The sequence below is a fragment of the Drosophila miranda genome, chromosome 4 (genome assembly GCF_003369915.1).
Source record: "Drosophila miranda strain MSH22 chromosome 4, D.miranda_PacBio2.1, whole genome shotgun sequence".
In the NCBI taxonomy this organism is placed as follows: Eukaryota; Metazoa; Arthropoda; class Insecta; order Diptera; family Drosophilidae; genus Drosophila; species Drosophila miranda.
The window spans coordinates 6,554,685-6,576,021 of record NC_046677.1 but is presented as its reverse complement, the minus strand read 5'-3'; the positions used below and the strand labels follow the sequence as shown (position 1 = coordinate 6,576,021).

At 45.9% G+C, this 21,337-nt stretch overlaps 5 protein-coding genes across 5 annotated transcripts; 3 read left to right on the top strand and 2 right to left on the bottom strand.

Annotated features, from left to right (window-relative positions):
- Positions 1–856: 856 nt before the first annotated feature.
- On the bottom strand, positions 857–1,321 carry LOC117188715. The gene has a single exon (XM_033392982.1). The coding sequence runs from the start codon at positions 1,154–1,156 to the stop codon at positions 893–895; it is 264 nt and encodes an 87-aa protein (XP_033248873.1). The 5' UTR covers positions 1,157–1,321; the 3' UTR covers positions 857–892.
- Positions 1,322–2,022: 701 nt separating this feature from the next.
- On the top strand, positions 2,023–4,090 carry LOC108164272 (60 kDa heat shock protein homolog 2, mitochondrial). The gene has a single exon (XM_017299916.2). It carries the CDS (start codon positions 2,138–2,140, stop codon positions 3,830–3,832), a length of 1,695 nt encoding a protein of 564 aa, XP_017155405.1. The 5' UTR covers positions 2,023–2,137; the 3' UTR covers positions 3,833–4,090.
- A 1,956-nt stretch (positions 4,091–6,046) lies between these two features.
- LOC108163439 (very-long-chain (3R)-3-hydroxyacyl-CoA dehydratase 3) lies at positions 6,047–7,910 on the top strand. Its single transcript, XM_017298723.1, has 4 exons — positions 6,047–6,127; positions 6,201–6,552; positions 6,618–6,963; positions 7,027–7,910. The coding sequence occupies exons 1-4, from the start codon at positions 6,047–6,049 to the stop codon at positions 7,358–7,360; spliced, it is 1,113 nt and encodes a 370-aa protein (XP_017154212.1). The 3' UTR covers positions 7,361–7,910.
- Positions 7,911–11,019: 3,109 nt separating this feature from the next.
- On the top strand, positions 11,020–12,274 carry LOC108163441 (ficolin-1-A-like). The gene is made up of 2 exons (XM_017298725.2): positions 11,020–11,967; positions 12,036–12,274. The coding sequence occupies exons 1-2, from the start codon at positions 11,057–11,059 to the stop codon at positions 12,175–12,177; spliced, it is 1,053 nt and encodes a 350-aa protein (XP_017154214.1). The 5' UTR covers positions 11,020–11,056; the 3' UTR covers positions 12,178–12,274.
- A 2,351-nt stretch (positions 12,275–14,625) lies between these two features.
- Positions 14,626–18,101, bottom strand: LOC108163436 (protein toll). The gene is made up of 2 exons (XM_017298721.2): positions 16,904–18,101; positions 14,626–16,354 (listed from the first exon to the last, which is right to left on the bottom strand). Exons 1-2 carry the CDS (start codon positions 17,944–17,946, stop codon positions 15,010–15,012), a joined length of 2,388 nt encoding a protein of 795 aa, XP_017154210.1. The 5' UTR covers positions 17,947–18,101; the 3' UTR covers positions 14,626–15,009.
- Positions 18,102–21,337: the final 3,236 nt, after the last annotated feature.

The following is a 21,337-nucleotide window of genomic DNA, read 5'->3' as shown; positions in this document are numbered from 1 at the left end:
GGGCCGCTGGTCTGGGGAAGAGGTGTGATAAACACTATATTCAGCCGGACACGGCACGCACCGGCACAGCCATCAAGTAAATTACAGAAAAACCAATCAAAAGAATTTGAAATTAATTGGCTTGACTTGAACTAATCGACTGGAAAAAGAGTACTGGTACTCAAATAATAATGCGTATAGGTATTTCCTGGATATATGTTGCAAATATAGGACTAAATGCGGATAATACTGTAAATTCAAATATATATCTATTCATCTGAGATACCATATTCCATACAAATCACATTTCTGCTCGCGCATAATAATTGAAAATTATTTAAGAAAATGGATAAAGGCTCTGGAAATATGTAAATAAAAATTGAGAAATATTTATGTGTAAATGTAATGGTTTATAATGCTACTTCTGGTTGTCTTAAGCCTACGTTGTTCATTGCTCATGCTTTGCCAGGGATTTACAGGATTTGGCTGTAGCTGTGTGGCTGTACTCCAACGAGTACTATATCTAACAGATATACGTGTACAAATGCCATAATTTTTAGATAAACTGCTCTCTACTGCCAGTAAATGTAAACTTTAATGCTCGTCACATGTCCAATAATCTAGTCTGCCAACCGTGGGGCGGGGTGGACATCCCGGAGAAGAACAGAACACACATTGTACGAACCAACCATGACCAGGACCTACAACAACAAAAAGAGGTCCCAGCATCTCGGCACACAATGAGCGGCAGAATGTTGGCGCCAGCGAAAGCAGAGTGAAAAGGGAAAGGGAAAAACGGAAATGAGGGATAAGCGAGCAGGGGGCCAGTCGCCCGCCAGACTTGGGACTGGCCGGAAATGGGAGTGGGAGAACAGGGAATCCCTTTCCCGTTCCGTTATGCATGCAATGGAGACTAGCCAAATCTGAGAGCGTTGCACATACTTGTTGCACTCACTTTTCCGCTGCCGCTTTCAGCGTCCTGCTGCTCCGAAGGCTGTTGCAGCTGGGTGGCTGCGGGGGCTATTGGCAGATGCTGCGGCTGCAGCTGAAGCTGCTCGTTGCCGCAGTACTCCGCCACGCTGGGCACCAGCAGGACTCCGACCTTATTTCGGGCCACCTGCTGATGGGTGCGACGCCGCCGAGCGGGCAGCATCATGCGATGGGCCACCAGAGCCATGATCAAGACTGAATATTAAGCACTGTGCACGATTTTGTTCGGGGATAAACTCGAAATATTCTTGTATGTATGTTCTTGACGCGCTGAACGGAAAAACTGCGGAGGGAAAATCAGAGCCGCGTTTGCCTTAAGGAAATGCTCGACGCCAACTGAAAGACACCAAAAAAAAAAGAAAAGAAAAACATCGAGCGAACGAAAAGCGAAAGGCGAAACTTTCAACGCACCGGAAAGAGGCGAAAGGAAATGTCCTCCAGCTATCTCGCTCGCTCTCGCACCCACATATACACATACATATTGAGAGTGTACGTGTGTGTGTGTGTGTGTGTGTCTTTTCGTACTAAACGCCGCATGTTTGATGAGTGTTTTTTTGTTGTTTCGTTAACGTTGTTAATATTAATGTCGGACTGGCATTGTCTGCCTCGAGCGAGCGTGTCCCTGTATGGGTGAGTGTCTGATGGCGACTTTCGTGTTTCCTGTTCCACTGTCTGTGTGTGTGTTGGGGTGCCTGTCTGCGACTCTCTCTTTCTCTCCCTCTCTTTCTGTCGCTCTGGATCTGCGTTTGTGTGGTAGTTTACCAACACGTGCACGCTACATTTAATAAACGAATCCCGAAAACAAGCAGGAAACATGGCACAAATGTAATATTTGTTGTTAAAATAAAATGACGGAAAGGAAAACAAGTTGTAACATAATAAAATGTGAAGTGTAGATGAACGACGAGGGCCATACCCTGGAAAAGAGTTGGAAGAGTACGAAATGTATATCAATTTGTTCTGGCTGACGACTAGCCACCTTAAAGGTTTTCCCTGGTATTAGTTCTCTACTTATTATATCTTATATTACAGGAAAAGTCACTTATTCAAAATATTCAAAATTGAATTTGAAATAGTTTACATTTTTACATTTGCTTTCAAATTTCGATTATACTAGCAACCAAATTTACTGTTAACCCCAGACACAAAGAAACTTCTTAAGAGGAAAATGCTAAAGCGCTGTGGACGGGATGGACGCCGCTATGTCGTCGGAGCCATTCGGACCTATGCCAAGGACATACGCTTTGGTCCGGAGGCGAGGGGACTGCTGCTGAAGGGCGTGGATATCATGACCAATGCAGTGTCCGCCACCCTGGGTCCGAGGGGAAGGAATGTCTTGATCGAACAGCTGATGATATCGCCCAGGATCACAAAGGATGGGATCACAGTCGCGAATAATGTCCAGCTGGACGATCGACGCTGCAACATGGGGGCCCAGCTGCTGAGAGAAACCACCAGCAACACGAACAACGAAGTGGGCGATGGCACCACCACGGCCACCATTCTGGCCAGAGGCATGGCCAGCCAGGGACTGGAGGTGATCCGCCAGGGGCAGGTCAATGTCCACGCGCTGAGGGAGGGCATGCTCGAAGGATCGAGGGTGGTGTGCGAAGCGCTCCAGAGTATGTCACAGAGAGTCGAAACGATCGGCGAAGTGGTGGCCGTGGCCAGAGTAGCCCTAAATGGAGACAAGAGACTGCCCGAAATGATTGGCGACGCCATACAAGAGCTGGGCGAGGGCGGAGTGCTTCTGCTCAAGGAGTCAAAGAGCCTCAGCGACGAGCTGAAGGTGCAACAGGGTGTCACTCTGCCGGAGGGATACGTCTCGCCTCTGTTTGCCTACCAGGGGAGTGGAAATCGAGTGGAGTACAGCAATGTGCTTTTGCTGGCCACCCTGGCCCACATTGAACGGCTGGAAGAAATTCTGCCCGCTCTGGAGTTGGCCAAGTGCAGGGAACAACCGCTCCTGATCATAGCCACTGATATATCAGAAGAGGTAGTAAAGGCTTTGGTCATCAATAAACTGCGGAATTGCCTCCGAGTATGCGCCGTCAAGGCTCCCAGCTTCGGGTCAGAGCAGCGGGATCAGATGCAGGACTTGGCACTGGCCATGGGGGCCAATCTTCTGGAGAACACGACCCGTCTGGCTGCGGTCCAGGGCGAGGACCTTGGCGTTGTAAGCGAGGTCATTGTCGACTCCAGCTCCACCCACCTTCTACACCCACGCATCCACAACGCGGATCAGGTGCAGGCCAGGGTCCAACATATCAGAGCCCTGCTGGAGGAGGCGATTACCGACGAGGAGGTGGAGAAGCTCAACGAGCGTATGGGCCGACTCCTTGGCCATCTGGCCACCATCTACGTGGGAGGGGCCAACGATCTGGAGGTCAGCGAGAAGAAGGACCGACTCAATGACGCCCTTCATGCCGTGCATGGGGCCATCAGTGATGGCATTGTTCCAGGCGGCGGTACTGCCTATCTCAGATGCATTCCCGCCCTGGAGTCGCTGCCCCGATCGGAGATACCGGACCACCAAATCGGCAGAGACATTGTCGGGAACTCCCTTCGCCTGCCCTGCTACACGATAGCCCGCAATGCTGGCGTCAATCCGGCCGAGGTCATCCGCCAAGTGCTGGAGGGGAGCGGCAACTTTGGCTATGACGCGGCCGCCGGGGAGTACTGTGATCTCAAGCAGCGCGGCATTGTCGATCCCACAAGTGCCCTGCGTGCCGCCATGTCCGAAGCCGCTGGCATTGCCTCCCTGCTTGCCACAACCGAGGTCCTTATAACAGAGGAGCGCATCAGACCAAAGGTGCCCAGGAATCAAGTGACCAAAGATCTGGCCAGCCTCATTGGAATGTAGAAAAAAGCATCCCACAAATGCTTTGCTCCGCGGTCCGACGTTTGTCTAAATTTTAGCATGTACTTAAATGAAGGAAAGGAAATCATTTAAAGTATCGATTATTGGTGGTTTCTAGAAAACTTTTCGCCTTAAAACGTTTTCCTTTTAATATTTAAAGCGGTGCGAACATAGTTGCATTGTATACAGGGTACAGTTCTTGGGGTATCTATTTAGGCACTCAAAATAGGTATTAAAAGTATATTCAACGTATTCGAACGTATCCCCACTGTCTGCTATCTGGGCTTTACATTTGGTTCGATATTTCCTTGTTTTTGCAGTGTATAGCTCTTGTATGTCAAATCCATATTCTTTGAACTTATATGAACACGCATGCCACACGCATGCAGTGGAAACAGGAGAAATAGCTGGTGCCTCCCATTCCCCACTGCGCCTCTTCACCCACTCCTACTGGACTTGACCTTAACCATTCGCTGCGTTTTGTTTGGTCGCAGGCAACATCAAATAATGTTGAAGGGACAGCAGTTTCATTAGCGAGTATCTAGATATACTCGTGTGTATCCACTTTATGTAACCATGTAGCGACGTCATTAGGCGCAATTAAACAGAGAGAGACAAGTAAAGCCCGGCACGTATACGCCATTGTGGCCTAACAACATTGTGAAACATCTGTTTATTTAATCACCACCTCACCCCCAGCCCGCGTCTCACACACGACGGAAGTATGCATAATTCAAGAATGGATCATTTTTGGGGTCCTTGTTCGTATTCCCTGGTATACCCTTAATATTGCATTCTGAATAATGTAGAATACCGCAAATCGCACGGAAATAAAGATACCCATATTTGAAGGGGCGCCTGAGAACTTTGCAATGCTTACGATGGATGTATACAGTATACAAATATTAAAAAATATGTACTGGCTAAACTTACCTTTACACGGAGATACAGATACAGCTAGGCATATACATATATAGATAGATAGATAGATGGGCGGCTCGATAACTAAATCTGGACAGACCCAATGTCTAACGATTCTTGAGAAAGCGCAACATTTTATGTCGCCCGCGTCCGCGTTTGCGGCTGCGTCTGCGTCTGTGCCGCGTGTCGGTGTGCAAAATGATATGGAAATGTGCGTGCGATGGCTGAAAAATAGATACAGAAAAAAATACTGGTCAGGATTAGCAATGGATATCTCCTCAAGCCCTAACACTGATAACACGTATGCCCCATTGTGATTGCTGTGGTAGTATTAGTAGTTGTTGTTGATGTTCGTCCTAAATACAAAATACGAAATCCAGTGGCAGGACACGCTTGACAAGTGGTCGCCTTTTGTTTTGGCAACGCCCACAGCCCAGCCCCGACAAGGAAGGAAACCCGGAAACAAGTCAAAACAAAAAGGACAAAAACACTCTGGCATGTCGTGTCATAGAATATGGATAATTCTCTCCTCACAGATTTAAACGCAGGGTCCTACATTGTGGAGGGTTGGTTGTTGGTTCTACTCTTTGTTTATCCCTCCAATTTCTGCGGTGGCGGGACCATTAATCAAAATGTCCGAATTTGTTGCACAGCGAAAAAGGATGACAAAAGTTGATTAAATCTATGCAATGACAAAAATACAATAGGCTCTTGGGAAATGCAATGAAATTCCCTATACACAATGTTTAAATTTATTTAAATTTAATTTTGAATAAAAAGCCGCCAAACCCAACTCATTAATAGTTTTGTTTTATTTGTTTTATTTCCAAGAATTCAAATTCTCGCGGTTATCTTACTCAAGCAAAAGCTTCGTGCTATGCAACTAAGTGTCAAAGCAGTTAGCTTGCAACAGCTAGAAATTGTGAGAACCTAATATAGTTGTAAGACATTAGACGTTGCTAACTTTGCTGCGAAGACCGAGATAGCAAGTCATCTCCAGACACACCATCTGGCTATTAGTCGAAGAGCTAAGGCACTATTTATGATAAAATTATGTTTTCCAAAGCCAGCCAGCCAAGCTGGCGCATTCTTGGCACCATTAGTCAGTTAGCAAAGACTTAATGCTATGGGACTATAAGGGTTTGTTCTGCGTTAGTGTGACCAAAGTGACCAAAAATTATTTTCCTTTACCATATCGTGTCCATAACAATGGACTAGGGCTGCAAGACCATAACATAACATATTAAATAAACGTCAAGTGATGCCGGTGGACACCGACGAATACTTCCCGGAAAAATGGCACAATTGAGTCCCCTGGTATATTGGTCGCAGACCAAACAAACGCTACAGCTGAAGGTGGATCTAAAGGATGCAAAGGTCTGTGCATGTGCGCCGCAAAGTTTCTTCTTAGGCCGCGAAAAATCAATAATGTGCACCCAAATTTTCACAGGGAGCCATAGCGGACTTTTCGCCGGTTTCGGTGGCCTTTAGTGCGAACGGTCATGGGGCACGGGGTCTGAATGCGTACAAGTTCGATCTGCACTTCTACGCCCTGATTGATAACGAGAACGCCACTTTTGTGGTGAACGACAACAAAATAGAGTTACAGATAAGAAAACTGGAGCCGGCATGGTGGCCGCGTCTTGTGGCCACTCCCCAGAAACCCCACTGGCTCAAAATAGACTTTGACCGCTGGCGCACAGAAGACGATGTGGAGCTGGAGGAGGCGCCGCGCGATGTGCGACAGGACTATGAGAAGGAATACAAAGATCTGCAAAGGCGCGAGCTCGGCTATGTCAAGGGTGAGTAGGGATGATTGGCATTTAAACTGTGAGTTTCTCCAGCTTCATGCAAATATTACTTGCAGAGAAAACCAAAAAGGTTTACCTGATGTTCTACAACCTGGCCATGTTTGTGGGCTACTTGTATGTGGTGTCTGTCATGGGCGTGCTCTACTACCGCGATGGCTCGGACAGCATAACCAAGACGTACGCCCATGTGGGAAATGCATTCAAATTTATCCAGCTGCTGCAATACCTGGAGGTTATGCACCCGCTCTTCGGCTACACCAAGGGAAGCCCTCTGGTACCCTTCTTCCAAGTGTCGGGACGCAATTTTATATTGTTTTTGATGATCGAATTGGAGCCCCGAATGCATGCCAAGCCCGTGGTGTTCTATGTGTTCATCATTTGGTCTCTGGTTGAGCTAATACGGTAGGTTAACTTCCCCTTCAAATGAGTATTAAACCCCATTAATTTTCATTACTCTCCGCGCAGCTATCCCTTCTATCTCAGTCAGCTTTTGGGACGCGAGGTGGGCCTTCTCACCTGGCTGCGCTACACCATCTGGATACCGCTCTACCCCATGGGTATCGTTTGCGAGGGCATTATAGTGCTGCGAAACATTCCCTACATCGAGGAAACCAAACGTTTTACAGTGGAAATGCCCAACAAACTGAACTTCACCTTTGACATGGTTCTCTTCCTGAAACTCTACCTCCTACTGCTCATCTTGCCGGGCACTTATCTGGTCATGTCGCACATGTCGAAGTTACGTGCCAAGAAGCTCGGACGAGGACGCGGCAAGCTCAGTCAGCTGCATGCAGACTAGTTCACGCACTGCCAGGTGCACTGTTTTGTTCCTTTTACGACAAGTCGTTGGATATACCCTTGCAAAGGCTCTTTTAACTTTAGAATTTTTTAACGCTCAGAGAAGACCATTTCCGACCTTTTAAATATACTCGTATGTATTGTTAATCAGGAAAACAACCCGAATTTATACAGCCATGTCCGTCTGTCCTGATGTATGAAAGCTTACAGCGATATCCATACAGCTTTGCACATTGTATGATCCGTAACATCTTAGAGTAGAGAGACTTTTCTAAAACCATACTATCACTGTATGTTTTTCATGACGTAACATATGGGATAAGCTATATCTAACGCGAGATCTGTAACCCCATCTGTTCAGAACCATAGAAACAAACGGATGTTAACAGAGGTTAAATCTGTCGCCCAATTGCAAGGGTATTTGTACATCGGTGCGCCGATGATATTTTTATGCATTTTTCTAGTTGCGTTTTATAAAGCATAAGACCCAAAGAATTATCTGTATTCATCATTGATTATCATTAAATTTTCTCCTTCATATTACAAATGTAGCTGGTATTCATTGATTGATTAATGGTGTGGGTTTCCCTGAAGTATCTGAGGCAGTATATAAATTGGAACCGCCAAATCGAACCAGTATATAGCTGCCATTAGATCTTTTTTTTAATATTTCAAATTGGATCACATGTTTGACAAAATAATTCTTAGAAACCTGAGAGAATTATTTTTGTTCCTGAAGATAATTCAATCAAATTTTTCCACATTAATATTTCATAAATAAATAAGCAAAGAAAAACCAAATCATATAACTCTCGATCTTCATTAACGTTGAAAACATCAGCTACTGAAGCGAGTCCTTTTCTCTAGTACCTGTAGAACAGTGAGTTTGTATCTATAAACAGATTTAAAGTAAAGAAACTTCCTTTCTCTGTGCATTGCTGACCCACTCGGATTGGAAAGTCCTCAAGGGACAAAGCCAGTTCAATTGGTTGGTAAATTAACATCAGCTCAAAGGTCTTTTTTATGTCGAGCGTGATTTGTATGTGGCTGGAATGTGTGTGCACTGTACATATAGAATATCTGAGCCGACATACCAATAGACCACGTGCACTGAGGGCTAACATTCTGCCAGGCGATGACTCGTCCGCCTTTTGTGCCGTCTGATGGGTAATCCAATTTGCACTCGAGAGCGATGCACAAGTAGCTGCCGATCCACTCGATTGGGAACTGGCTCTGATTTCTAGCTGGCACTCGTTTTCCGCTCCTGCCTTTGTCATTTTGAGGCGAGTGCCCCACATGCGGTCCAATTATTATTTATGAGAAATATAGCGTGGATAGACAACGTCTATCTAAAGGTCTGGACCTTTAACTCGGCTCGAGTTCCCTTTGTTTTTGGGTAATCAATTTGTGAGCAACGGTTGCGACAGGAACTCAAGTTCGACGCAAGTGAAGCCAGCAATTGTCACCTGGAGGGTGAAATAAATGATCCCAGCCCAGGCGAGCAATTAATTCAGGCATGCAACTAGGTCCTGCTCCAATGAAATATTCAATGCAATTTGCAGTTTCTAATCTTCATTCGGTTTTTTTTTTGGTTTCTTTTTGTACTTTGGAAAAAATCGCATGGTACCGCACACGGAACTGAGTCAGACCGGGGTTAACGCACAACTAATCACTAGCCATGGCCGACCGGGACCGCGACCGGCAGCTAATAAACCCCACGGAGAAGGCTGCCCACTTGCTGATAAATTAGTTTTTGATTAATGCCAGGCACGGTACACTGCGATTGATTTACAGGCACTGACCAGCCGAGCTTGGGCCACAATTCAGAGGCAGACAAATGGTCGAACTTATGCCACTCGAAGGCTAGCCAGCTGGGAGGGGGCTGGAGACGGAGCTGAAGATGAGGAGCTGCAGACGTCAGCAGTTGCTTGCAGTTATGATTTAACTCTACTGTCCTTCTGTCCCTTTTTCTACCCTCCCCCTTTGGTGGTTGGGTCATTTATCAAGCACGCCACTGGCAGCAGCACTAGGCGGAATGGTCAGAAAAGCCACGCACCAAAAAGTCCTAAAATATGAACAATTGGCCTAGCGTGAACTGCACACAATCAAAGATAAGTGTCGGTCGGTCCTGACATTATATACAATAGCAAACCAGTACATAAATCTGTCTGTGGGGGGGGATCAATCAATTTACCAAATTAAATACCAGCAAATAGAAGCAGCTGTCCTGATATGAGATACTTTTTACGTCAGTGAGGGTCTTAAGATTTTCGCCATCTCCGACCACATTCCGGCAGCAAATAAGTGATTTCCAGCGCCTTAAGGACCGCCAAAGACCAAAGAGGAGGGAAACCGCAGCCGGCACCACTCTCTGAACTTGTTAATGACCCCTTTGTGTCGGACAACGAAATGCATTTTCCGTGACGACCACATGGCACGGCACTATGCAGTGAAACGAGCACTAATTGCAGAACACAACCGCAACGAGGCTACTGCCACACACCACAGTTGGGTGAGCTGGCAATAAAATGCAATAAAATCGAATGTTACCGAGTGCCAACACCCACGTGCTCTTACAATGCAAGCATCAGCAAATAATATTCGGAACATATATTTGAGTGCTGAAAGGGCAGGAGACGTCGTCAATGGAGCTTCCACAGAAATCGCAGTCGGGGCCAGCAACAATTTTTGGATCCACTTTCGACTCGGATTGGTTGTGGCGCATGACTGAGCCATTGATGCCATCCACTCGCCCCACACAAACATATCTGGTCTTAGGCCCTTGAGAGCCCCATTCTATTTTTGGGCAACTAGTTCATCGACAAGCATCTTCAGTATTTGAATTTCGGCTGAGAGGAGCAGGAAAAGAACTATTGGCCATCAGGTCACGTCGGTCGCATCGGTCACAGGGGCTTCGGGGAAAGGGCACCGGCAACAGACACATTTTTCTATAGTTTATTTTCACAAAAGTTATGATAAATGAAAAGCAGTTGCAAACAGATGTTTGTGATAACTACTTGAACTCACAGACCACCACTGCTTATGCTTTGGCTTTCAGTTTATGAAAAATGAGCCAAAATGATTATTTGATGGCAGCTGCAAAGTGTTGGGGCAGCAATCAAATGTCATTACTTAGAAGCTGCTAAGAGAGCGAAAGCAGAAAACACTTGAAATTTCAGAGCTTCCCCAACACTGATGACATGAGGTGGGGAGTCCGCAAGGGTAGGATGTGGTGTTCCTAAATTCAGTTTATGGATGCACTGCAAACCATATTGCACAAAGCTCGTATGCTACATTATTGACTCCGCCAAACACTGCCACCAAATGAGGCATCTATGAAAAATACTATTCAAAAAGAACCAGAGAACATAAGATAGAAGAGGTCCGTAAAATAATGCCTGTTCCCTGAACTTCTGAAGAAAGTGCCCTTGGCATATGGGCATTTCAGAGATGATAATTTTTTAATAAACATGCTATGCAACGAATACCGAGAATATTATTCACTGAGTTGATAGCTAGAGGAAAAATATATCATGCATGAGTTATCAGTTAAAGACTTATATATAACATACGAATACATACATATATTATTTTAATTGTGTTCAGAAACAAAGAAATAATTGGCATTTTTACATGAGCATCGGACCCATTTCCCTCAGTTTTCTTTCGAATCGACTGTGCGAGAGTCAAGTGAAACATGAGAAGCTCGGCTTTCTTGGTCATCGTCTATGGGCTTTTGTTTCAAGGAGAATCCTTCCTCGCCAGTGGAGACCAAGAAATACATGTCACGCGAGAAGTTAGCCTCGGGGATCAGTGCAATGGATATTGTTTCTCAGTGTTAAAGCCCTTCCTGGATTATTTCACCCAGCTGAAAGAAGCAACCGATGCCAACAATGAAATGAGAGACAAAATAAGCTCATTGGAGGTCACCATCAGCAATTTGCAGAGCCAGCTCCTAAAAAACAATATCGAAAAAATCAAGGACAAAGACAACCAAATCATGGACAAAGACAACCAAATCAAGGGCCTCAGAGAGCAGATAGAACTGGTTTCTGGAGTGCTGGCCGAAAAGAACGATCAACTATCGAAAATCTACCAAACAGCGGAGAACATTCCCGACACGTGTCCCAATGGCAGCCCAAATGGCGTTTTTCAGATAAAGGTCAGGGGAATAGACCCGTTCCAAGTTCCCTGCGTATCGGATTCGTCTGGGTGGACGGTCATTGAAAGGCGGTTCGACGGAAGTGTGGACTTTAAACGAAACTGGACGGCTTACAAAGACGGATTTGGAGATATCAGGGGAGAGTTCTTCCTGGGTCTGGAAAAGGTGCACTTGATGACCGTAGCTCAGCCTCAGGAATTGCATATACAGCTCGGAGATGTTAATGGCACTTATCGCTATGCCAGATATGACAATTTTGTTGTGGGAAGCGAAGAAGAGGGTTTTATGCTTAAATCACTAGGTGAATATTCGGGAAATGCTGGGGACTCCCTAAGGGGGCACGTGAATGGAAAGTTCGCTACTATTGATCGGGACAGCTTTAAGAAGTGCGTTCATTCTTTTGACGGTCCGTGGTGGTTTCAAGATCCTACGTCTTGCGGACACAGGTAATTCTCCAATTCTCCACTCGAAAACACGAGTGAACTCATTTTTATTTAAATTCTTTCTTTCTTAGTTCGTTAAACGGTAAATATACCAAAGATGGGATAGCCCATGGAAGAAATGGAATTTCTTGGGCCCTCTGGAATAAGTTTGATTACAAACTCTCCCTGACTTTTGTGAAAATTATGATAAGACCTAAGAGTCCGCAGACCTGAAGAATAATAATATATTTAGTTATGCTTATCTTTGGCTCAAGTAATGTAGATCCAATAAAATTGAAAAATTTTCACCCGACAAAAAATGGTCACAAAATGTCTGCCTTTGAGTTTTTTGGAAATTGGAAGTACTTCTCGGGCTTTAAGTTTTTAATAATTCAGGTGGCCACTTTCCTTGTAATACTCACAGCGAGGCGTTGGCCAGTGGGCAGGCCATGAATCTTCAATGACCCCCACTTACACCCGACCTAAATAGGTGACGGGACGGCACAGGCAAGGACCAGAAGGCAATTGTGTGGTGAAAATACTAAATGCGTTTTCCTCTCTTAACCTTTGCCTTACCCTTTAGGATGGCATTATAAAATTAGTGAGAAGGAAGCTTTTCGGACCGCATTATATATTTAATAATCATGAAATCCCAACGAAATTAATCTTATTCATAGTCTTCTATGAAGGAAAACATTCGTGGGCGAGATTTTTCCAAAGAAATTTGTTTCCTTGAAATAAGTATTATCTATACCCAAAATATTAATAATCAGTACAATATATTTTTAGAATCAGATTTAGATTTAGTGCCGCTCTTTAGGGACATAAAACACCTAGGCGCGCCAAAATTGGCTTGTTTACTTATCGTTGACTTATCGCTGGCTTGGCTGGTCCAAGATTTTGGCTAACGACTAAGCAAAGCGTTAATCCACTGAAGTGCATAATTCGAGTTCGACGGTGGAGTTTTTTTTTAAGAGTTCCTTCAAGTGACTGAATAAATATCAAAGCCATTTGGCTGTGATAATATTTTCTTCCGAGTCTTCGGATAATTCGAATGTGTCAGTTTGTCTGAGGTTTTTAAAAGAATTAAAAAAACACAAATTACCTTTAATTTTGTAAATAACAATGATCAAATGTGATTTCTGAATGCTGTTACTATAAGCCTCAATGTTTTCTCTAAAGTTTGAAGTTTAGATCTTGGTGTCTTATGGACACAAGAAAAGTTAACGAACTTTGCGGCAATGAACAGTGATTCGGCCTCAGACTGTTTGTAGCTTTGCCAAGTCCTCCGAGACCTCCGCACAGCTCTTCAAGGATCTCTTTTTCTTCCGACAACCTCCATTTGGCAACTTCCCCTCGTCGGGCAAACATCGCTTGCGCCGGGAAAGGTTGGAGCGTTTATTAGTCTCGCAGTATCCATCGACCAATTCGTAACCTGGCTCACAATCATCGAACGCAAACCTTGACACTACTGCGACATCTCGGCACGCGTTACAAAACTTTATTTGCGGCGCCTTGCACCTTAGTTTCTTACGACCAAACACCAGGACCGCGAGGCAGGCCACCTGCAGCAGAACCAACCTTATGTTCATCGTGCGATTGAGTGGGGAATGATGGGTTCAAGTTCTGATCAACATTAACATGGTTCCCGCCTCATTGGCTATGGATAATACCGGGACATTTCAATTTGTTCCCCACAAACAATGCACTGTTACTGGTGGAAAAGCAAGGAATATGGAGATATATATGGTATGTTTCGTGCTGTGACTTTAAATGTGTTTCATTTCAGTTTAGTTCTTTGGGTTCTTAGTATAATTCTCCAGTTTTCCACTTGCCTTATGACACTCGACTTTTCGGACGCGTCTCCCACAGCGGAACAGAATGTTGGCCAGCGGCAGGCAATGAATCTTCAAAGACAGACCCCGCTCAACCCAAAAGGGTGACGGGGCGCGACAGACAAAGGCCAGGCAACTGTGTGGCAAAAGGACCAAGTGCCACATATATTTTCACTTATAGCTGGTTGAAAATTGGCTTGGCTGGGCCTAGGCCTCGCCTCTGCCTGGGCATAGTTCTCGATTCAGCAATGGAGGCCAGCGCAATTACTGAAGTGGATAATTCGAGTTTGACGCTGGCGAGGGCTCTTTAAAGAGTGTGACTGAATAAATATTTAAGCTAGTTTATCGAACGGAAAGAAACTTTCTTTGATTATTCAAGTGGCAAATATTTTGGTCCGTGTCAGAGGATAATTACATAAATACAGGCATATTAAATCTATTGCGATAGTCAGCCTTTGGACATGCATTCATCCATGCAAAGTAAATAATTAAAAAATTATTTTATTCATTTCACTTCACAGCAAAATAGCAGCAATTAATTTACAACATTTTTTGTATACAATTGCCTGCATTCCATACTCAAAAAGGACCTTCATAAATATTACTAAAGAGCGTCTAAGACACAATTTTAATTAAAAATGTATTCACAAAGTGACACAATTATTTGGGCCATAAAACTTAGCAACAAAACAAAAAGGACACCCCTGAAAGCCCTACAGAAAGCCTGTCTTAATCCCCTATAGAGGAATTATTAATTCACAGAATAATTACAAATTCTTTTGGCTTTCTTCGTGGGGCTGTCCTTTTTATTTCCTGAAGAAAAAAATGCAAAACAAATTTTTGGAAATTGTATAGCAGTGGCTTTATTCACGACCCTGCAAAACGAACTATACTATTCATTTAATATTTGCTTAAAGTAGATGGTTTTATTCTTAATATTATCACCAGACATTTTCTGTGAAAACTTCATGAATATCAACTAGAACTAATACATTGACTCCGAAATTGATTCGAACCGTAAGCAGTGGATCCATACGCATAGAATCTAGCATTTTTGGCCACAAGTTCAGGGTCTTTTCCAGGGCTTGCCCCAATCAACAGTCCTTTCGAAGGACTGAAAGCTTTTTCGGTCGGTGCCGACCTGAAGGAAGAAACGCCCATTAAGACCCGAGTAGAGCAGCCACAGAGTACAATATATCCGCATATATCGACTAAGTATACGTATATATTCTCAGACGAGAGGGCCTGCATGCTTCTTTTGGCCCTTTAGCACACGGCGATTGTGGGGCATGGCATAGCAAAGTTTGCTCCAGAAGAGTGGATCGCCCCACTTGAGATAGGTGTTGAGCTTCAGGTAGGCCCTCAGCTCGCTGTCAATGCCGTTCATGTTCTCCAGTTCCCTGTAGAGGATGATGATGATGCGCTTGCGCTTGTCCTGCAGTGTGGCCTGATAGGCAATGCGGAACTCCATGCGGGCCCACACCGAGTCGATGAAGTGCTGCGACAGGATGATGATCACCCTCTTGGAGTCGTCGACGGTGCGCACGATCTGCTCCGGAATGCAGTCACCCACCAGCCAGTCGCGATCGTGCAGACATATGCGGAAGGGATGCGGGCCACACTCAAGCTTGGGCAGGAGTTTGCTGATCAGCTCCTCGTCCTTGTGCGAGTACGAAATGAACGCGTCGTAGGTCTTGTCCTTGTCCAGCTCCTCTTCAGAGACCCACCACAGGCACAGGTTGTTGTTGTACAGCCAGATCTTCAGTTCCATCTGGAACATAAGGTAGAACACGCTGATCAGGCAGACCACAATCACCAGGCCGCCCACAATGCAGCTGATGAGCAGGACATACGACGGGCACAGGTCGAAGGCCTCCATTTGCTGGAGAGCCTTGTTCTGACGACTGCACTGCAGCTCAGCAATGTCGTCCACCCGCTGGGGACTGGTCCTGATAAAGAACAGCAGCGGCAGGGCATCGCAGTCGCAGATTAGGGGATTACCCGACAGCGAAATGGTCATTGAATTGTTCTCCTCCTGCAGAAACGTGATGAACTCCTCGCTGACCACACTTATTTGGTTTCGGCGCACATCCAAGCTGCTCAGGTTGACGGGAAGCTGCGCCCCCGAGCCCAGACTGGTAATCAGATTGTCGGCCAGCAGAAGGGCACTGACATTGGCATAGCCAGTGTGCTGGCTGACCGTCGCGGGCAGCTGGGTCAGGCTGTTGTTTCCCACCTTCACCACCGTGCTGACGAGCGTTGTGTGGGGCAGCGCGGGCAGCTCCTCCAGGCTGGCTCCTCTGCAGTCGACGATCAGCTTGCACGAGTTCCTCTGCACCCAGCAGATGCAGCGCTGGTCGCACTGCCAGTCCTCCGACTTGTACTGGCACGTCTCGTCGTTGGTGCAGATTATGGCCTCGTAGCTCATCATCAGAGTGGCCCCGTAGAACTGGGTGTTCGACATGTCGATGAAGTTCAGGCTTCGCACTTCTTGAAACACGGTCGGCGCCAGGGCAGTCAGGGAGTTCTTGTTCAAGCTTAATATATTCAGCGAAGTGAGTGGGGTAAATATCGTGCTGGGGGTGGAGGAGATTACGGAAGGATTAGTACTTCTATCTACCAAACACTTTGCCTGGATCTGTGCGTGCTGCTCTCTCTAGGCATATATAGCTTTCCTGTTTCCTGCTTCTAACTCTTTGAGTGATCGAATTTATGACCTATACTTATGACACATACTATTCGTGTGCGTAGCTCTATGTCTACTCATGGCAGCCACAAGTACAATCTAAATATTTTTCTACAGCCACAACTTTCTAAAGTACCGAAAAAAGTTTTTAAATAAAATACTTAACGTAGCATCGATGGAACTCTGATAACACCCTCTGACTGTCTTGGGAGACACGGAATACTCGTTGAGCTATCGCTCCGCCGTAGCTGATAAGAGATAGCAGCAGCCCCAGCCGGAGCCCGAGCGATAGGGCGCCGCTGCCGAGACCCTGTTGTTTGATTAATTGCTCTGTCTTGAGTTGAACCCTATCGGCGAGAGGGCCATCTTTTAATCAGCATAGCACAGCACGCGCAGGCGACAAATGAGGCAAAACAAGAGAGCAGAGTAGAGCACACACCTTGATAAGTTGGTGAGTCTATTTTTGGATAGATCCAGAATGGTTAGGTTGCCCAGGCCGTAGAAGACCTGCTCGGACAGCCTGTTCAGCCCGTTGCAGGATAGATCTAGTGTTTTCAGGTTCCCCTGATCTCGGAACATTCCGCCGGGCAGCCTTTCGAGGTCCTCGTTGCCGTTGATTCTGATCAGGCGCAACATTTCGCTGCCCTTGAACATGCTCTTGTTGACATGCCCAGTGGCCTGGGACAAGCGCACCTCCACCAGTTGCTTCATGGAGCTGAAGAGATGCGGCTGCAGCTCGTCGTTGCGATCCCGTTGCGGACCCGTCAGCTGCAGACTGAGGTTCCGCAGCTGCTGGAGCTCTCGCATCAGAGGCTGCTCGAACTGCACCACGCTGGGACTCTCGATGATCAGCTTCTCCAGGCTGCCCGTGACCGAGGAGAGCAGTTTGCCCGGCAAAACCTGCACATTCACGGAGAGCTCCAGTTCTGTGAGACTGTCGAAGGCCTGGAATATTGACTCCTGCAGCTGCTTGACATCACTGACAAACTTTAGCTTCTTCAGCCCGGGAACTGAGCCGAAATACCATGTTGAGATGTTCGCCGGAGGGGCTGTGCTATCATGCTGATCGGTCACGTCGAAGACGTCTTTGGTCACCACCGTCTCCGAGGTGCGGTCCCGGAAGCGCATGGTCTCCACTGACTCCACTCCCAGGCCGTCGAGCAGGTCGTCGACAAAGGTCGCGGGCCAGAAGTTGTACGCGTCGAACTCGATCTTGACCAGCTCGGTTATGTTGAAGCGCGGCAGCCAGGTCAGCCCGTCGACGGCGTAGTAGCTGACGTAGATGGAGGGCCCCAGCTCGGACATCTCCAGCAGCAGGGCGTACTCGTCGGGGCAGTGGAAGCGCACCACATTCGCCTCCGCCGCACAGCTACAGGGCGGGTCCACCTGCTGGCAGAACGTCGGCAGCGGTATGATTTGGCCAACAGTCACTCTCACCGAAACGGCCCAGAAGAGCCACACGACCATCACATTGCCGAACATGTCTTGAGCACTTTGCACCACTGTTTATTGGCATTTATTATAGATAATTATTGCGGTGTATTATTCTTGTTATGCGACGCGACAAGGCGACGAGGCGACGGAGCGACGGAGCGACGGAGCGATGGGTGAACACGGCCACGATTCGGCTATGACTAAATCACAGCTGTTTGGGCACCAGTCAGCCCAGGTGATAACAGGCCAATTGGCTTGGTCCGAAGTTGTTCTCTTTTTTTTTACCCCTTATCACACCGTTTCGTATCGGAGTCGAGAAGGAAGCCGCCATATGAAACCGCAGCCAATGCCAGTGCAAACATCAAACTAGGGATGGCAGTTGCCTCAAGTTTCTGCGTGATTTATATCTTAACAATGGAACACTCAGAACTTGGCTTTGAATCAGAAACGAGTCGTACTGGGGTCTCGCCGAGCCTCGTAAACAAAATTAAACATTTAGTTCCGACTTTATTACAATGAAATCAAATGGAAAGGCACAACAAATTTCCCATCTCTAATCGAATGTTCACAGATTTATTGCACACCTTAACTGCTTAAGCAGCAAATCGATGATTTATTTGAATATAACCATCCTAATTTGACAATAATCCCGGTCTCAGAGACACATCACTTTCCCGATAACGGGCACGGAACTCATTAAAAATTTGTCTAGCCCAAATTGTCATAAAGGTAATGGTCGTTTTGTGTTTTTCGGCAAACTTATAGAGTCATAGCTGTTCGTTTCTCTTTTTGTGAGTTCGTAGAGAATTTTATCAAAGAAAGCGGTGACTTTCAAGTACTTGCCCAGCTATAAATGGCTCGCATGAGTCAATGGCCAAATGCCATTGACAGAACTGTACGAAAAAAGTGTGGCAGACTTTGGGGGAGTCGGCAGAAGTCCCCTGCGGCCCCAGCAAACATTCAGAGTGAAACAGGCGACACCGTACAGAGCAGTAAGTGCATTGCAATGAAAGACATTTTAATTTTCTTTAAAGTATTGTGGTATTTAAATGTTGGTCGGGCAGTATTCTCTACTCTCCATTTAAAATTAAATTATTTTTACTCAAATTTCAATTTGCAATTCTCTTAAGCGCCAAAACTCTTTAAACTTTGAAATAAACAAATTGTAGATATTATTGTGGGAAATTTCATAGATATTCAATGAAGGGGCAAACAATAGTTAGGGCTGAGCCGCACCTCCAACAGTCACGCATTGGCCTCCCCTCCGATCGCACACCTACAGTGGGACCTCTGGTGGACAGCTGTGCGGCCACCCACGCCTCAGTCTCAGGCACCAGACGCGCCACGCATACTTGAAAATAAATAAGCCCTTGTCAATCACTCGAACGGGAGGCGGGGCTCCTGTGTCGGCCGTGAGGCCGCCAAGGACATTCGGTTACTGTGGACTCTGGCTCATTGTCGGGCCGTCAAAGCTGCCACGTCAAAGTTGCTCATAATTTACGGCACGTTGGCGGCTCAAACTCAATTAAACAAACAGTTTTGCACTTCGTTCTGGGCCATTGGGCGAAACTTTTGAGCAATGCAGCATCGCCACGTGTGTCCTCACCCAAAGTGACCTTTTGGGGCTGGCTGGCTAAATGTGAAAAGGCAAACACAATTACACGCCCAATTACACAGATGCGAAGCTGCAAAGGACCAAGGCCCCCTCATCATCAGTAGATATAAACGCACACGCACTGTCGCTGGCATTACGCCTAGGCACGGGGCCCTACACCTTTTGTGCATATACATATACCACCCCTCTCCACCCTCGGAGCCCCCAAGCATCAGAGGCAGAAATGCCAAAAGTGGTTCTCCTGATGAACTGGAACGTCCAAATGGTTTTTAGGACTTGCTTAGGAGCTTTTTACTGAATTGGACCACAAAAAATATCTAAAAATGGAGTACATTTTCAGCTTGGAATTAAACGTTTTCATTTGTACGGACTTGTAGGCATTTACTATTGAAATTATAATCCCCAGCTAGAACTAGTTCCCTGAACCGATACTTCCCCGAAATGCACTCATATTGAATTCGTTTTATCTCGTCGTGGCCACTGGCCACGAGCTGTGGACATGCGGGCTATCTATGCATGTGCATCTGTGGAGCTGGCCATCATCCAAACACCAATCTGGATGCTGCTAAATGCCAGCGGGGAAACAATAGAGCGTCCGACCTTTGACTTTTGACTTGCGGCCTCCCGGTCAGCGAAACACTGGACAGACCCCGTTCTGCAAATTGCACTGAATTGCACAGACGGGTTGATGGAAACATCAATCAGAAAGAGCTGGGTTCAAGCAGCTGTTAAAAGGTCATTTCCCATAAGCGTCAACACTAAATTAACGCAAAACACAGACCGACACTCATAGAAGCAGGATTCGGAATTGTCTGTCAACTGTCAGCTAATGCGATTGTGCCCCAACCCATTTGACATTCGGCCAATTGCATGCCAGCCGAAGAGGAAATGCATTTTGAGTAGCACATTGAAAATTAAATCAAAATATATATATAGAGAAATGACAACGGATAAGCTTTGTGGATAAACATCAGCAGCCACCAGCCACGAGCATCCCAGATGTGTCCTCCGTGCCGTTGCAGTTGTCCAACGCAACCGCAAATACATTTTGCTCTATCCTGCCAAAGCAATTTTTGGCCGAGTGGCTTTCGGCGCTGCCTCTGCTGTCTCTGTCTCTGTCTCAGACCAAATCAAATCTACTCCGACAAAAATCGAGAGAATGCCATGGAATAAAAATAGTGAACAAGATCAAGTTTAAGCAACAAATCAATAAACTTTTGTGTTTTGTTAGCAGATTGCCAGCTGAGGGGCACCCCACCCCCACTTGGCTCCTCATCGAAATGTGCAACGTTGCGTATACGAAATCTGGGCAAATTTGTGAAGGAACAAGTACAATTTGTTTTCCTACTAGGGTTTTAGAGCACAGCATGGAAAGGCACACAGCACTACACGAAATGCACTTAAGTCGGGCTTCTGGGTGAGCGGTCGCAAGGAAATAGGAAATAGAAAATGGAAAATGCAAAAGGGAATCGCTTAAAGTGGAAACGAATTCTCGGTACTTTGTCGAAAATTTGTCAAGATTCACAGAGCTTCCAGTCTGCCAAATATTCCCATGGCATAAACACGACTTTGCGTAGAAGAATTTTCTTTTTCTCTGCCATGGGGGAGCACTTAATATTCCATTGTGTTATCCTTTAATATGCATGCTCGTTCGAACGTATGTAGGTGGCCCTCTTGGTCCTCTTGTAATCGTCCAAGCACAGGCCACTTTGGAAAATTAACATTTAAATTCATTTTGCATTCCATTTAAAACTCGTTTTCAGCTTTAACGTAATTATTATGTGACATATATTGTATTTCAAACTGCACTGCAAACCAATTTTT